The sequence below is a fragment of the Haemorhous mexicanus genome, chromosome 5, assembly GCF_027477595.1.
Source record: "Haemorhous mexicanus isolate bHaeMex1 chromosome 5, bHaeMex1.pri, whole genome shotgun sequence".
In the NCBI taxonomy this organism is placed as follows: Eukaryota; Metazoa; Chordata; class Aves; order Passeriformes; family Fringillidae; genus Haemorhous; species Haemorhous mexicanus.
Window position 1 is genome coordinate 5,523,334 of NC_082345.1, and position 17,990 is coordinate 5,541,323.

At 36.6% G+C, this 17,990-nt stretch overlaps 2 protein-coding genes across 4 annotated transcripts in view; one reads left to right on the forward strand and one right to left on the reverse strand.

Annotated features, from left to right (window-relative positions):
- Nucleotides 1-5,274, reverse strand: part of CACNA1C (calcium voltage-gated channel subunit alpha1 C) — a 458,875-nt gene extending 453,601 nt beyond the window's left edge. The window contains exon 1 of the mRNA XM_059848110.1: nucleotides 4,671-5,274. Within this exon, the coding sequence (XP_059704093.1) occupies nucleotides 4,671-4,800 (130 nt within the window). The 5' untranslated portion in view covers nucleotides 4,801-5,274. The remainder of the gene's footprint in view (nucleotides 1-4,670) is intronic.
- The window catches only part of DCP1B (decapping mRNA 1B), a 40,068-nt gene that overhangs the window by 7,477 nt on the left and 14,601 nt on the right, over nucleotides 1-17,990 (forward strand). For 2 of the 3 annotated variants that reach the window (XM_059848107.1, XM_059848108.1), the window contains exons 4-5: nucleotides 15,123-15,189; nucleotides 16,965-17,100. In XM_059848107.1, the coding sequence (XP_059704090.1) occupies nucleotides 15,123-15,189; nucleotides 16,965-17,100 (203 nt within the window). Of the gene's footprint in view, nucleotides 1-7,731; nucleotides 7,786-15,122; nucleotides 15,190-16,964; nucleotides 17,101-17,990 lie in introns of all 3 variants that reach the window. The other variant, XM_059848109.1, reaches the window with a different exon arrangement.

A 17,990-nucleotide genomic window follows, 5' to 3' on the forward strand; every position in this document is an offset into this window, starting at 1 on the left:
AAGCCTGAAATGGAATAAAGCCTTCCTAGTGAAAGGTGCCTGCTGAATTTGGGCCTTTGCAGAGGTTCAGCAGGTGATACCAAAGCAGAGCAGACATGCCTGGTTTTGGCAAATTGTGTCCAGACACACGTGGTCTGTACATAACCTTACACTAGTTTCAGTTTTCACTTTAACCTGCTGCCATAGGTCTGTCAGAGCCATGAGCATTTTGTATTATTCTCCCAGATTTTTACACTGCAGAGACATCTGGTAAATGGGATGGGAGGGAGAGGGAAGTTTGCCAGCTGTCTAAAGAAATTTTGTGGGTTTTATCTGTGGTTTTTGGGTTTGTTGGTTTTTTTTTTTCCTTCCCCCATAGTTCATAATTATGTATGAAAATTTTACCAAATATATGCTTGGAGGCAAGTGCTTGTAAAATGTTTAGGAAAAGGTAACAGTGTATATTTTCCTCCAACTATTATTTTTCATTCTTAGATCACAGCATCCATGAGCACTCTCAAATAGAGCAACTCATCTTATTTTGAGACTGATTGTGGCTCATTTTAGTTCACTCTTCTAAGGAAATACATCCTGATAAAAATACAAATGGATTATACGTGTCCCACCTCTGCAGTGACCCTGCAAGTAGCATTTCTCTTGTAGAAAACATCTTAGCTTGAAGACTTTACAAGTTTACTTCTGAAGGGAAAAGTTAGGAAGCAACAAGAAGAGCATCAGAGTGATATGTAAAAAAGAATTTATGATGAAAAACAATCCTCTTTTGGCTACCATAGTGTATTTTTCCCCTTGAAATGTGTTCATCATCTACAGTATATTATTGTGTACTTGTATACTTTAAACCTCTTTCTTATGATTTTTTTTTTTATTTGAGAATGAAACCAGCATTTGGTGGTAAAATTTCCTTGTGTACATATTTAGACTTGACTTTCTGCATATTGACCAATAAGCTACTCCTTGCTCAGTTGAGACAGGCAAAATAGATATTCCAGCCTTTGTCTTTCTGATGTAACAGAGTTTTTGTTTGATGTTCTTGGTTTGGGTAAAAATACCAGTTTAGAAAGGAGAGCCTTCTTTATCAGCCTCTGTCTTGCCACCATGCAGTATTAGGTCCAGTATCAAAACCCCAAAAGGATGAATGTAGAAAGAAAATAGAAATGTGTATTCAATTGATTATTCCCCAAATGCTCATTCATCTTTCAGAATTTTGAAACAAATACCTGTAAATGTGTTTAACTTAGTCCAGTTTGTATTATTTTTTCTCTAAATGTCTCCAGAGCAGTGGTCTACTGATGCAGAAACATTACATGGCTTTCTGTTGCTGCATCATTACAAAAATGCAGTGTTTTTGTCACAACTGAGTAAGTTAAAATCTTTTTTTTTTTTTTTTTTTTTTTTTTTTTGAGCTTAACTTTGTTTGCAGAACTATTATTCTGGCCTGCTACAACCTGCATGTTTTGTTTAAGAAAATATTTCTGTAGTTTAAAACCCTTTGAAAAGTGTCAATTTAAAATGAAAGTGCAAACTCAAACTGTAGAAATGCTAAATAATTTTGGCAGAAGGGCCTTGCCTTTCTTAGGTATGTATTCTTCTCAGCCTGTTTTTTTTTTTTTTTTTGCTAAACAGTTTTGGGTAAAGCTCTTTTTGAAAAGTCTGCCTGGACTGACTAGTGCCATTTTTCAGAATACAAATGTTTGTGTTTCACCTGAGGTTCTGTCCTTGGAGACATTTTTGTTTCAGAGATACAAACAAATCTCTCCTCTTTTCCATTCCAGTTTCTCTCCTTTGATCAGCATTTTAAAAATTCATTTGTGTATCCAGCAAGACAGAACAACAGCAGAGGTCATGATTATCTTCCTGGATGTTCCAGGCCTTAAAGTGAAACCTCAGTTTTGCTGAGAGTGTTGGAATACTAACACTCCTGAGCATAGGCATTCTCTTCCTTTTCTAAATTTCCCAAGGAAACATACACGCTGAAAATAATTAATGGTTTTGTAAGAATTAATTCTAAACCAAGAAAATGAAGGATGCAGCAAGAATTTTGTCACATTGCATGCTTTTTTTTTTTTTTTTTTTTTGGAAATCTGTTTAAGTTTCAAGTTTCTGTCCAACTTAACTGTTTTATAGTTTGTAATCTGCAAATTTTCTTGAGAGAGGCAAGCAAGCTTCTTCTATTTATTGGATTCATAGTGATGATAAATTTTTTTTTTTTTTCATGCAAGATGGCCTCTGGCACTCAGTTTATTGACTTCCTTGTACCTATACTCAAATTACCTGTTCATAAACCAGTTTATAAAAACACAGATAAAGGCATTACTAATTTTCTACTACATTTTCCATACAGCTCCTGCCTTTGTGGTCTACACTTCAACTAACCAATGATTTTAATGTGCTTAGAAAATGGTAAAAATTACTTCATGTAATTGAATGTCCAGGAAAATAATAAACTGCCCCTTGGAAATAGTATAGATACCAATTTACATTTTTATCACTAAAACCATAAAATATATGCATTTATATGTTAGATTTTCATGCTTTCTGTCTCAATTTTCAAGGCTACCTGAAAATCTTTAATGCCTGCCTGCTGAGATAGAAAAATATTATTATAACTTGATGGCATAAGTTAATAGTGCAGTCAGGGATAGATGGGCATGCAGCAGTGCTGTCTCTAGGAAGGTGGGTTTTAACATCAGTAATTATGGTTTAGCAGTCAGGTTATTTTGCTCTCCCCTTCCAGAGTGCACAAACTACAGGGTTTGAAACCTGTAGCTAAACTCTGCTTAAATCCATGGAAGGAGGAGTGGATTTTTAACCTAGGGAAGGGAACATGAAAATGAATTAAAAATAAATCAATTGAAAAAGTGCCATAGAATATAGGTTTTTTATGGAAACTTGTAGTTGATCATGATTTCTTCTTTCCCCATACTGAAGCTGCCACTGTTCTGAGCAGAACACTGGACTCAGTGAAGTGCAGAGGCCCCAGCCAAACTAAATTATTATTGTGACTCTAGAAGTAGCAGCTGTTAATTAGGTCAGCTTTAGGGTGTTTGGGGGTTTTTTCTGGGTCTTGTGGAGAGTAAATATTCTATGATTTAGGTTTTTACGGTTCATATTAAAAAAAAAGGGGGAGGAACTACAAAATTCCTTTTTGTTTATTGTTTTTAAAGCAAAATTGTTTGTACTAATAAGTATTTCTAAATTTAGTTTTTCCAGGGCTGCCTTATTATTCATCTTTTGCTTTAAACTAAATACAATTTATGTTTTTCAGTGGAATTTGTAAACACCCTTGCTGAAGGCCTTAAGTTTTAATTTTTGATGCGTAACACCACGTCCCCGTTCATGGCACCCAACTCAGCACAGATCTTTTCTATTCTGACTTTCTAAAGAGGACCTTTTAGTTGTTTCTTCCTCACCCTTCCTACCCTGAGGATTTTGTGCCAATTGTGGAAGCCTTTGGCTGAGCAAAGCAAACAGGTTTTGGTTTGTCAAGTGGTTTTTGCAGCTGTAACTGTGATGACTGCAGCCATCTTTTTGCTTTAATGTTGTTTTGCTGTTGTGTGTTGAAGGTGCTTAAAAAAAAGGAAGGAAAAGAAGTGCAGCAATGCTAATGTATGTTTTCACTTTCAGCCCAATCTGGAAGTCAGAGTATGCCATGTGAGAAGAAACAGGCTAAGGAGCTAAGACAAAAGGCTGTGTAGTTTTTAGATGGCTAATAATTATTTTGTGTGTGGTGCAGCTGTATCTAAGCTTGGGCAAACAAATCAGTAGGAAAAGGGTATGGAATAGAGTTAGAGCCATGTATCAAACATTCCACCTTTGGGGATGAGTTTCTGTATGGGATGGCAGGAGAGTAATGCTCCATATATCAGCTAGACACAGTCTTTGATTCCCATTTATGGATGTCAGCATATAAGCAACAAATTAGCTTGTCTGGAGGTTTACTGTGGAGAGTGTAGTGCCAGTGCTGGGCATTCCTGTCGTCTTTTCGAGATAAGATAGGCATATGATGCAGTAATGCTCAAGAGTTGGGCTTGCAGCAGATAATGATTTTTTTTTTCAGAGGGGCTATTTTCATGTGACTACCTGTATACCCTCTGCTTCACACATCCCTCCTTGCACAGCATAAAATGCTAGGTGTTTCAGGAGCAGGGGAAATATGTGCATGAGTGCCTACGTATTTCTCCTGCAAACAAGGATATTCCAGAGCTGGTTGCTTTTCACAAATCCCTTGTGTAACCGCCTTTGCAGCTTAATCCCTTCACATACGCACACATGTATTTAGTATTTTCAGCTTTCCTATGTTTTAAACTTCTTAGCCTCTTTGTCTACAACAACAAAAAAAAAATTCTTTTTTTTTCCTTTTACTTTCATTCAATTTTTTTAAATGGAAGTGGGAAAGCAATGTTCATTAGATGCTCAAAATACAATATATAACAAAGAGAAACCATCCATCTACTTAACTCCCCAGATTTGAGAATTACTAGAATTATCTAAATCCTGTGGTGGTGTGATCACACATTCAGGGCTTCCCAGTACATTATCACCAAATACTGCTGTGAGGTATTAGGGTAGTCTCCTACATTACACAGATTGCTCTAGTTAAACAGGAAGGCAACACTTACAGCAGCTCTGAGTACAGTTTCTGTGCACACGAGTGGGTGATGCTGTCTTACCTCCAGGTTTGATGTAGAAGCAGTTCAGCTGAGTTTCATGCACCAGCTTCCCCTTGTACTTGGCGTCGGGTTCCCCCGGCTGATGGCTGGGCAGGGGGTGATACGCTTGTCGAACCAAGGCTTGAAACATTTTAAAATTCCAAGGAGCGTTGAAGCAGCTGAAGCTAAGTGTATTTTCTAGAGATAGTAAAGGCACATTCCTTTTGGTTAATTTCCTTGCTTCAGGGTTATGTAATAGCCTTGTACAGAAGTTAAAACCTGAATATTGTTTTAAATTGCTGACAACTGGATCTTCTAATCTAGGAACTAGTTTCTATCTCTTTGAAATGTTTTCAATATAATTTGCATTCTCCTTCCTTTTCTTGCTGTTCACTCCTAATCCTTTGCTTGTCCTCTGTGCCTTGTGCTCAGTTGGAGCCTCCTCCTCCCCCTGTCCGTTTTTCAGGAAAACTTGGATTGAGAAGTGAAGATAATGGGCGCCATCCACCCATCAGCTCATCACCTCAGCGAGCCATGACGATCTCTGGTTTCTGTATATCCACACGGGCTCCTCTGATAATATCCTCTTGTGCTTGAAAAAAAATAGGTTTGCTTAGCAGAGGGTGGACTACACTCCTGACATAGCCAGAAAACTTCTTTTGGAATGTGAGCTTGCTTACTCACACTCTTTTATATGTGTGTGTATATATATAAAAATATTTGTAACCTTCTCTCAAAACATGGAAGATAAATATGTGAGCAAGTGTATCCCACAGCACATATACAAGCTGCTCGCTTCTGTCTAACTTTGATTTAATACAAGCTCTTGAGTGCCTCATCAGTGCTCTCTTTGTCAAAACAAACCTTAAATCGGCAGTAAAGAATACTTTTCAATTACAGGAGGGAAGAGGAAAGAAACCCTTCCCAAGTGTAAGATAGCATACCCTTTAAAGGACAAGGAATGTGTTATATACAGAAACATGGTGCAAGTGCTCCAGTGGAATTTCACTCAGGCTGCAAAGGCAGTGTTGCTTTTTTGTCTTAACTGCTGTCCAAACCAGTAACAGCACTGGGCTTAATGCCTGCTGCCTGCTCTGCTTCAATGGCTGTGGCTGCAGCCCAGTTGTGGGGTTTGCAACAGGGCCTCCTTTCACAAAGCATAGTCTTCATCATGCATTGCTCAAAATCAATCTCAGAAAATACCCCGGTGGGTTTTTCCTGCTGGCATCGTTATTTTGGACATACATATGCCCAGGACTTTTAGAGCCTGCTTTAATAATCCCTTTGCATAACAGAGGTATTATTTACATGCATTAAACCAACCAGAGAGATTCTGTAGCCAGGGGGGGAAATTAAGTAATGTAAGATACAAGCTTCAGGTCAGAACTAAGCAATAAGGGAACTAAGAAGATTCTTTCTGTGGATCATCTGCTGCTGCCCATTGTCTTTGACAGGATATGGACTTTCTGTTTCAGCTGCACCAATTCTTTTGGCTCGGTCAAGCAAACTGCCTTTCTGTAAAATTTCAATATCTTTCCTAAACAACATGCATTGTTAAATCCTCTGTACAGGCATGTGTAGCATCTCTCAATTAACAAGTTCATGAAATTTCATAATAATTAGAAAAAGGAGAGAAATAACATTGGAATTTTTTTTTCTGAGGCTATGTCTTCCTGCAGGGCTTTACTGCCTTCTGTTTATTGTTACCTGTTGTTTTTATTCTGGTGAATATTTCTCTTTCTAACACTCTTAACAGAAAGCAAAGTAGATGTTCAAATTTGCACTGAGAATTAAAAACTGAAGGAGGGGAAAGACTGAGGAAGCAGATGATGATTACTGTTAAGATTTATTCCTAAAGGATTATGCATAAGCTAGTAAAACACTGCTGACTTCTGAAGCAAAATGAAATAATTATTTTTACTTTGTGTGGAAACAATACAGTTGCTGCAGTGAAAATAGTCCCATGCAAAAATCCCAAATTTTTATTTAAACATGACTGTATCTCTAGTCTGTAATCAGGGATTCAGAGTTGCAGGGTACCTCCCAGTGCTGCTATTGTGAAATATCTAGCTGCTAATATAAAATGAATTTGATAAATGTGAGGGTTTTTTTTTTCTTTTTCAGTCTAATTACAGGTTAAATAAGGAACTGTTTACTAGTTAAATTGCATTTTCTTGGTGACAAACTTGATCTCGGGGGTGCATTGTTTCTCTTTTTGTTCATCTACACAGAATGTTCTGTATTCTTGCACAGAATGTCTTGTGTGCAAGGTTATAGAAAAGTCAGTAAACTTCTGAACACTAACTTGAATTGGTAAAATAAAATTTTAAAATTTATACAAATATCTTAAAATAGAATTACAGTAATCAAAGAAAAAGTGCAACAAGGTACTTCAAAGGGGTATACTTCACAAGAAAAATGCAGGTGAAACATTAATATTAATACTTTAATGATCCTTCAGCTTCCAAGCATGTAAAAATGCAGTGACCATATGTGAATGATAAAGGGTTCAGGGTGAAATTTAGCTTGTGAACACAGTGTGAACCTACCCCCAGTTTGTCTGTCGTTCTGTGAGAACAGTGAACATCCTTTCTGTGCCTGTGAAGTTGTATTATATTGCTAAAAATTGTACTGCAAAGTTTCTGTCTGCAGCTCTACAGACAAGCAGATGTTACTGAAGGCAGTGTAATAGCTGACTGCAAGGGAGGAATGGTTACAGAAGAGTAGAGAACTCTTTAATGAGTGGACTATAACCTATTAACAGGCTGTGGCAAAGCAATAAAAGGGAATGCATAAGATATGCTGTAAATATCAACTAACTGTTTGAGGTCTCAGGAGGAGTAGCTGACTTTTGCCTATTTCTATGTGGATTTTAAAAATTCTTTTTCCAACCATTTTAGAACTAGAGATGGTGTAGGAAAAATTAAACAACTGCCTACCCAAAATGATGTTGTGTATAGAGTATACAAATGGAAAAATACAAAAATGGGGGTTTAAATTCTCTTGATCTTAGGGTATTTCTTATGCGTTTCTTGTTACAAGAACAAGGATATACAAGTAACTCAGACTTTTATTGTTGCAGGCTAAGAACTCAGTCCAGATCTGCAAATGTATTTCCATTACTTAGGATCTGAAGGTATGCAGTGGTGAAATAAGAGATGAGATCACAACAGTCAGAATTAGAAACATCATGTATAGTTAAGGTTGCTTATTTTCTTCATGAAGCCTGTTCTGAAGTTGTTCATTATTTTGTGGGAGTTAAACCATTTGGAGTGACAGCTCATCATACTGATTATAGTAAAAATTCAGGTTTCAGGAAAAAATGACATGCTATTGAACACCTATTTGAGGTTAAAATAGTCTTCTCTTTTATCCCCTCTCTTCTAATATACTGTAAAATGGCATTGTCAGAGTTTGGAAAACAATTTGACCTTGAACTTAACTATAGATGTGGAATTAGTGGTGTACCTTTGGCAGGTACCTCAGAGATGCACTTTAAAAATAATTGGGAACATATTCTTAGATTGGACTAAATTATAAATGAAAACCTTGATGTGAGGATCCTGGTGAGTCCTCTACCAGCTGTGTGTGTCACAGCCAGCAGAGCAGCTCTTCCCCATGGGACTGGAAGCCCAGATAATCCTCAAGAAACACACGGAAGCTGCTGCTTTTCTTAACATAGTGGAAAGAAAAAGGCTGAAAATTGAGACACTGAAGGTAGCTCTCCTTTCTGTTCTTTCCAATAAAAGCAATTTTTTTGTTGTCTCCAGGTTGGAAAAGCTGTGTTGTCCCCTTCTTGATTGAACAGTGTTCTTTTAGCTTTTTTTTACAAGGTAGGAGTGAAATGCACAGAATCAAGAAAAGGTTTCTAGTTTAACTTCTTCCACTTGTGACAGTCTCCTTTTGGTATAAGCCTTTCTGCTGATGGAAGGTATTGGATTTATATTTGGCCTAGATTTGTGTAAGGCATTGTTGTGTTCTGCTCAGGTGATTTCTGTAGATCAGGGCCTGGCTTCATTTCAGTGTGTTGAAGACATGTTTAATTATTTGCTTTAGAAAGTTAGCAGAGAATATAGAGCACAGGTAAGCTAAAAAAATAATCCTTCCAGGTGTTGAGGAGTTGCATTTGTTTTCCAGTAAGCCCTTCTCTGATGGATTTTATTTCACAGGAACTCTGGTTGTGTTGAATGAGGATATTTGGATGTAGATTTTAGCTTATGGAACTCTCGTCTGATGGGGACATTTTGGAAGTCTATTGTGAAATAGTGACGGGAACCATTTGTTATTTAAGAGAGCCTATTTATAAGAAACAATATTTCTCAAGAACAACTTGTTATTTCAGAAATTGATAGCCTGGCATCCACAGCCTGCCTGCCTTAATTTCAGTGTCATGCATCATCATGATTTAAAAATTATTTGGAACTGATCATGCAATGGCAAGAGGTGTGACTGGAAAACCAGAGGTGTGGGGAAAAAAAATTCTCTAAGCCACATGGATCATAACATAGATGCTATTCCTGTGTCAGGACTAAAAATTTCTTGTAGCATCAACAGAAGGCATATTTAAGGGAAATCTTGCAAATACAGTTTGCATTTGGGCTCTTTTCCAAAAAAAGTAAAGAACCTGCTGATGGACTCTTACATCTGCTGAGCTTTATGGAAATAAGTGCATCAATGGGCTTTAAATTTTCCTGCAATACTAACAGAACTTCAGCTTTGAGGCCATTTAAGGGGCTTTCCAGTGACCCTATTCTGTTTGACAGCTACACAGTTGATTTTTCTTCATAAAAATTTCTGATAAATTTGTATTAAAGTTCTGCCTGAAGTCAGTCTCTCACAGTAGAGTCACAGACAAGATTTATTAAACCATCCACCATGTCTGTGCTGTCCTTTTTTTGCCTCATGAAACCAGAAATAATTACTGGCTCTATCTGGAAGTCTGCAAATTGGTCCCCCAACTTTCACAACTGATAGATGATGGTAGGAATATTTCAGGGTCCATTCTATTAACAAAAATTTTGTCTTGATTTTTAAGGCATAGTTCCAAGAACAATTAAACAGATGGTGGTGACGAACTGATTCTTGACTTCAGTAATGTTGCCAATCACTGCCCACTCTCAAACCATTTGCTTTTGGGGAAGGGGGTCTGGAGGGGCTTTTTCATTTTGTGGGGGGTTTTGTTGTTGCATATTTTGTGGTTATTTTATTTTAGAATAAAATTGTTTTAACAGTTCCCTCCTCAGTTGAATTTCACTGGTTAAGCTGAAAAAAGGCCATGTGTAATCAGTGCTTTGCATTGACATATCTCTGAGTAGGATTCTTACTCCTTTAACAACTGGTTTGGTTGTTTTTAGGGGATTTTTTTGTAGCTTGCTTGTTCATATATAATATTTTAAACATCTGACATAATGGAAATACCAGGTCACCATTTTCCCTGTCTTTGTTAACAGTTCTCCAAATAAGTGGATCAGGAGCTTTATCAGCCTTTAAATGAAAGAAGAAGTGTCTGATAATTTAACAGGCAGGGCCTTTTCAGAGCTTTTTAGGAATTTAGATTAAGCACATAGCAAAATACACTTTTTTTTTGTTTGAAAAACTCTTACCTTGCTTCAATTTGTTGACTTTTTAATGCCTGAGGAATCATTAAAATTTTGACTTCTTTTTCAAATCTTCTAGAAATACCAGGATATTGCCAGAGAGAAATTTCCATTATTTAGAACAAATACATTTACCTAATACATATTTTGTATTCTGCAGCTTTGCACAATATTGAGAAGCAAGAGGCCCAAAAATCCCAGTCCTGTTGATAAGCCACATTTCTATCAATGTGGTATAAAACTGAAATCTTTTTCTAGTGTTTGGGTTTAAGTATCTAAAGAGCAAAATTTTGATTCTGTGTTTGAAAGAACTTAAAGCTTGCTTAGAGCTAAAAGAACTTTAAGACTCCTACACTAGGAAATATCAGAGTTAAGGCTGGTTGTGCAATCTCTCTGTTTATGGACTTTTATATTGTGTGGTTTTCTTCTTTTGCAATAAGGACTTTGTTTCAGCTGTCAAACAGTTGGAGTGGTGTTCACATCGAGAGGCTACTCAGTATTCTGGCTTTTTCCTCATTACTCATGCATGGCCTTTGTTATATGCCACTAGAGTTCTGCACTAGAGTCAGAATTATTGAGTTTTCATGTTGTTTTCTCCAGTAATCATCACTATAAAAGCTGGTAACTCATGAACAAAGAGAACTGTTTTACCTTGCTCAGATTAGAAACATTATTCTTCCCATTTCACCAATTGGGATCCTAGGGCAGAGTAGTTACAATTAGAATGAAGTGTCTGACTTTAATTACTCAAGCCAAATTTTTCCTTTTCCAGTGTATTTATTATTCATGTGTTCAAAAACACTTCTTACAGATTTGGATTGGGGTGATTGGCGTTTTTGCAGGCCACACACTCAAGTCTTGCACCCAGGTCTAGGATCTTGACTCAGACACTGGGAAATGAAGCACACACAGCCAGTGCAGCCACTTCAGATAACATTTCACAGCTTGTGTATCATTGCATAACATCTCTGGGATGGAATTCAGCTTTCCAGGATAGTGTGCAGCTGTCTGTGCTCAGGTTTTTTATATTTCTCCCTCATTGCACTCCTAAACATAGCAACGTAAAGGTGCCTCCCTGCCTTGCAAGACATGGATACAGAAACTTCTTTTTAACATAGCCAAGTGTGGATTTACATATTCAGGAGCAAGAGTCTAGACTATGCATAGAGCAAAATACCTTAAAAAGCATGGAATCAAGAATAAAACACAAAAATTTCAGACTTGGGGTTTATTTATTTATTTTGAATACCAGCAAGTATAAAACAGTTCCTAGGTACAGGGGAATCTCTAGTCAGTAGTTATTTCTGTATCCATTTTTACCAAGCTTGAAGACTTTATGCAGTCTGTGGGGGAATAGCTTTTAAGTCACATGTTACAGGTACACTGAAACAAAAGCTTTCATAATGGAAATGTCTATCCAGAAGACAAAAATCTAATCACTGGAATAATGAAGAGAAAAAAAGTAATCCTAGAAAATGCCTTTCTTTTTAATAGAATACTTAACACGAATGATTGAAGTTGATAAGAAATTCTGTATTATCGTAATAACTAAATTAATGTTTCAAATATTGAGAGGTTAAAAATTGTTATCTATAATTCTGGAAGATAGCAGCTGTCAGCTTCTGCATATAAATAGTATCAAGTGTTCTAGTGTTTGTGAGGACAGGAGAAATCCGTAGCCAAAAAAATGAAAATTGTAAGGCGGAAGCTTTCAAATTGGCTCTGAAGTCGTGATTTCAAACTTAAATAGTGCCCTTCTTGAAATTCAGTCACTGAGCTATTAAAGGAGCTTCACAGATTTGGGTAAAATTTTTCATTTTGATTTATGAGTGGCCTGCCTTTTATAAATTCTAAAAATTCCAAAGACTGATATCCTTAATAATTAATAATTTCAGTCAGTTTATTTAAGTAATTTATTTAGCTTCCCATTCAATATTAATTGGATCTTCTTGATTTCATAGCTGTATTATGTTATAGGTTTGTGTAATCTTGTTAACAACATTGTAATTGTAGCACTTTTTTTCCTTTTAATGTCATCAATTCATTACTTGACTTTGATTTTATTTTTTTCTGGTTTTTACAATAATCTCTTCTTACATAACTTTATGGTTGAGGCTGGGCCTGAAGTGTCTTAATATTTCCTCCTCTGTTTGGCAGTAGAAAAATTTCCTTTGTGTCTCTGATGTTTCATGATTCATTTTTAACATGAAATTACCACTCTACACATGATACTTAGATGTGGAATTCTATTTTGTCAAACAGTCTGACAGAGTGGGAAGGCAGATAAAAGTAATCTGTTTATGTTTAATCCTGATAAAACAGGCAGTGTTTTCATGCTGCTAGAAAGCTTACAGTGAAATTGTATTGTGTGTCTGTGTGTGTGCCAGGTTCCCTGACAGTCACAGGTTGTTATCAGTTTAGGTTCTCATTCTGGTTGTGGGGTTTAATGTGTTGCCACACAAATAAGATTTTTTTTTTTTTTTTCATTTTGTCTTCATCATTAATCAAGATGGAGGCCATCAATGTTCATTCTTACTACTACTCTCTACACTTTTTTCTCTTAAATACAGAATATCGGAGAATATAATACTGTAGTGTGAATTTATGCCTTGGTTACTTCAGGTATCTCAGATTTCCACAAGTTGTTGTGTTCTCACTGGTCCCTCATTCTCACATGCATAGAAGAGTTCAGGGTGTGTTGTGCTGCCACAAGCTCAGAGATTGTTTCTCAGTATATTTCAAGTGTTCATCTGCTCTGGACAGATGGGAGCAGTGTGGAAGGAAGAAAAGTAGGACTGTCCACTTCTGAAAGATTTCACCACTGAGTGGGTGAGCTCTAAGCTCAGAGGATGTTGGGTTTTGGTCTTAGCTTGCTTTCAGCTGTGCTTCCTAATTTGGGCTGGAAATACCATTTAACCAACGGGAGAAAGTAAATGTGGGTGGGTTGAAGTTCAGCTAAGCTCTAGGCTAAAGGTCTCTGGATCTGCAGTATCTTAACTTAAAACTGGAGTTAAGATGGGATATATTGTTGGGTGGTGGTGTGGTTTGGTGTGGTGGCACAGACTCAGTGCCCTTATTCTGTGGCCCAAATAGGTTTGTAGTTGTTGGAATTGTATTTCAAAATATTAGTTGTAGCTCTGTAAAATCTGAAATCTGTCATTATTCTGGTTATCAGTTTACTTGTGTTTGTCTCTGAGTTGAGGTAAATCACCAGCAGAAGCAAGCCAGTTTGAGTCTTGCAGCTTCAAAAGGCCAGAGGCAGTTTGGCATTTCCAAGGGACTGTCAGCTTTCAGATTTATTAGATATTCATCAATAGTCTGTGACATGTCTGTTCTGTTGGCCAAAGGTGAAGGTGTCCAACCTGTGCTGCATAATTGATGGTGCCACCAGCTGTGGCAGACATAAAAGAAATTTGGGAAGATGGAGCAGATGGCCAAAATTTCATCAATACTCTTCTCCATTGGAGATTCTTTTATAAAGAATAAGAATCTTGATTAAAACAAATTTGGTTTGTCTGGGATTCTCAGTCTGCTTGCTGTGCTGTTGCATTGAAGAATATGGAGTTACTTGTGATTTGGACAAATTTTCAGAGGTGTTTCATCAGAAGGATGTGGAATTTTGCATAACAGGTCAGTGTTCTGGAACCTTATGAGTTGTTCGCACACTTTTCTAGAGATCCACTGTTTATTATTAAACACCCATTGGAATATGCTAGAATATTAATGTGGATTTGAAATGCATGTTTTAATCTTTCTGTTTAAAAAACTGAGATTACTTGTGCAGTTCAGCTCTTAAGTTGCACATTTGTAGAACCACTGGTACATATTATGTTGTTTGCCTTTTTTAGGTGAATAATAGAAATCATCTCACTTTTCAATAATCATAAAAAGGACAGCACATATTTTACAAGTTAATTTTTGTATGTCTACAGGATGTCTGATTTGTGAGATATTTTAGACTTTTTGCCAATGTACTGTGTATTAAACAGCTGGGACCATTTTTAGTTCTATAGAAGAAAACACACAGCTTTAAATTTGGGGGGAATGGAGAAAATAATATACTCATGTCTTGCAAGCAGCTGTACATTCATTTTCTTTCCAAATGTTAACAAAGCCAAGGTACACTTCATATGCCATGGGTTTGGCTCTGTGGAATTGAAGGGTTATTGCTTTTGGACTCTCCTAATAGTAGGAATTATTACATCATCAGGGTCAGTGTTGCAATTGTTTTTGAACAGGTTCTCAACCCATTTCAAATGAAATCCATTTTAAAATGAAATGCTGGAAGACATGCTAGGAACTGCCAATTCCTGGTAAGGTTAAGAGGCAACTCTTGTCTGCAGTAGGGTAGAGAGGGAAGGAGGAGAAAACCCAGGATCTCTGTAGAAAACAATGGGCAGAACTATAGCAAATCTCCAGAGAGGTGGAGATGTTCATCCTGCTCCACCAGCTCTGATGTTCTGTAAGACAGACCTGAACATTGTTTGAAAACTAAACAGATTTTCCTACTTCCATATGCATGCAATGCTCCCTGCAGCATGCTGGTAGTGCAGTCAAATCGATATGACAACTGAAATAAAGGACAGAGAAAAAGATTTTAAAGAAAACCCCCACTGGTTTAGTGTTCTGAAGAAAAGGATCAAATACCTTTGCCTTAATTGAATATTTAAGAGCTTGTAATTTAAATGCCTAGAGATGTGCCTTTGATCTTTTTTGATTTTATAGGATCTGAGGTGTCGTTTCGTGTTTCTAGATGGGGAAAACATAAGATGAAAATAAATTTTAAGATTAATTTACAGGTCACATTTAAATATCTACCAGGAAGAATTGCTGTTTGAGAAGATGCTCACAGTTTGTGTTTGATGTGCATTTACAGTGTCCATATATGGGATTTGGTTTTATGATAAGGAAGAATGCCAAAGAATTGCAGAGCTCATGAAAAAGTAAGTGATGGGTAAACAAGACTTCTGTGCTTTTTTTATGTATGTTTTTTGGTACATACATGCACATTTTATGTTTTTAGGATTATTATGCCTTTCTACTTTAAATTTACAAACTTTGTTGCAAGTGTCAAGCCTGCATTTCATAAAATCATAAATAAGTCACTGTATTGCAGTAATTTTTCCTAATTTGTAGTGCAGCTCTCCAGCTACATCAGAGTGTACCAGTTGATATGCTTTATTTCCTGATGACTCAGAGACCTATTTTGAAGAATTGTATTCTTTGGGGGTTTAATATATCTTTCAATTTGGGAAGATTTTATTTTTTAATATTGTTACATTTCTTTTTTATTTCCTTATTTCAATGTAAGTGCAAGATATCATGAGGTTATGCTGTATTAATACAATTGCTGTGGGTTTTGTCCTGCTTGTACAGCATGGCTGAATTCCTGCTTCCTCATTTCTTAGCAATAGATAGAAAATTCACTTTGTTTTTGGCATTTAAAGCAAGACTTCAATTAGCTTTAAAGTAATTGCTTTGATGCACATAAAAATGCTTTTCTAAATGTTAAACTTTAATTTTGCAGTCCAGCCAGAGGTGAAGATTTCACACAGAACTGTGTTCTCAGATTTTAACCTAAGAATGTCATATGGGTAGCTTTTTTCAGTATCACTCTTCTCTTTTCATTTCCAGGATGGACAGGGCTCATTCTTCTGCATTGTTTGCTGGGACCCTTTTTTTAAGGAGTATGTCCTGCAGGTTTTCATGTTTGCTTGGAGAGCAAGGGAGCTGAAGTCATACAGATTTTATCAACATATGCAATCTACATTTTTTTAGAGCTGTAATGTGGAGGATGTAGTAAAGGACCTGGGTAGGAACAGGCAGTGATTGGTTGTTCCAGCTGCCTGTGGTATATAGGGCAGAAAGGATTTGTGATAAAATACTGGATGGGAAGGTAGTCATCTTTCCTCCATATATCCTTTTTTTTAAGTAATACCTGCTGCTTTTCATTTTGCAGTGACAAAACAGTGTGAAACACAGACTGGGACAGTGGTGGGGTTTTGTTCAGTGGGGTTTGTTGGTTTTGCTGTATATCCTACAGCTCTAAAATGAGTCAGCTGTGACCCAAGAAATAATTGATGGGGATGAATTTACAGAAATAAACAATGAACCCTAGGAAACCCAGGTTTTTGACAGCTCATTTTAGTTAACTAGCTCAAGTTTCAGTTGGTGGTGATTAGGTGCTCTCAAACTGGTAATTTACTACAATAAAACCTAGTTTTCAGAGGATTCATGCAAATGTAAACCATGTGTAGTGGTTTATAATAGCAGTATTTCATATAGATAAAAAATACCCTGTTGCTCAGCCAATTGGCTGTGTGTTTTAATTCTCAGCATTCTACAATAATAATAAAACAGCTGGGGCAGGAAATTGGTCATTTGCTAGTACTTAATGCCTGATTTGTGTGTGTGTTTGCCATCCTCCACCACCAGCAGAACTGAATAACACTATAAATTCCCTGCTCCTTCTGGGTATAGAAATTGTGACTCAGTTATGGAAATTTTATTCTATGGTCTAGTGTAGTCGAGATTGGAGAAAATTAATCTTATGTCAAATGATGATTTTCTAGAGATCTTTTAATAGCGATTTTTTTTACTGCACATTTTAACGTAGACAGGGAAAGACAAATATTTGAGTTTCAATTAAGTATTGTACAGTAATTGTGGTTTTTATATTTATTTGTACTTTTTTTCTCATGTATCCTCCACTTTTCAGCCTAACTCAGCAGGAACAATTCAAAGCACAGCAGGGCACAGGAACAGGGGTGTCCCCCATGATCATGAATTCTGCTAATAACAAAGAGGTGGATATCCTAAGGATGCTTACTAAGGCCAAAGATGAGTATACCAAGGTGAGACTTGCTCCCACTTTACATTATGAAACATAAAAGGTTTGATTTTGGGTTTTGAATAGTTCTACTCAAAGTGATTTTGGACAGTGTGCTCTCTCATTTTGTGTAGAAGTGGCTGGTAAAAAAAACTTTGACAGAATTTGCTACAAATTCAAAAGAAATTAATGCTGTCAATAACAAGTTCTGGAAGGAGAATGTGGATATGACTATTTGTTGAATAGCAGAGGTTCACAGCAAGTATAAATTACCTTTCATTCTGACCCTTAGAGCTCTTGTGCCTGTTGAGGAGCACCTGCAAGCTGTGCCCTCTTTCTGGGTGAAGTATTTACCTGGTGATAGTTTCTGTGGTTTGTACAAAGGACTTGGTTCAGGATACTTTTACTGATTTTTTTAATTGTGGTTGTTAGCTCCTTTCAGGCACTTATGGAAGGAAATGAAAAGGTTGAAATGTAGTATGATTTCAGCCCGTGGGCTGCTTTGGTCTTCTGAGGCTTCTAAATAAAGAAGTAACTAATGGACTAATAATGTTCTCTATTATTGAGCAATCAAAAACGTTTTACTTTGGGGAATAAAAATCTAATAATTTTAACTATCCATATATAAGCTGCAAATTGTTACAGAGCCTGCAGGTTCCTGCTGCTGTTTCCTGTATTGCTTATGTGCTGTCATGCAATAATAGAGCTCCTAAGTGTTCCATAAGAGTCTGGAAATGTACATATATCTTAACTTTTTATCTCCTTACATTTCTTGTGTTTATTTTTCTGAAATGTAGCTACTAATAAAATCCTCAGAAATATCATAGCAAACTATTTGAGCTAGGGTGAAATGGAGCCTTTTTTTACTGTGTCTAGTTTCTGTTGAAGCTTGGGGCCTTTGTATTTTCTGTAATA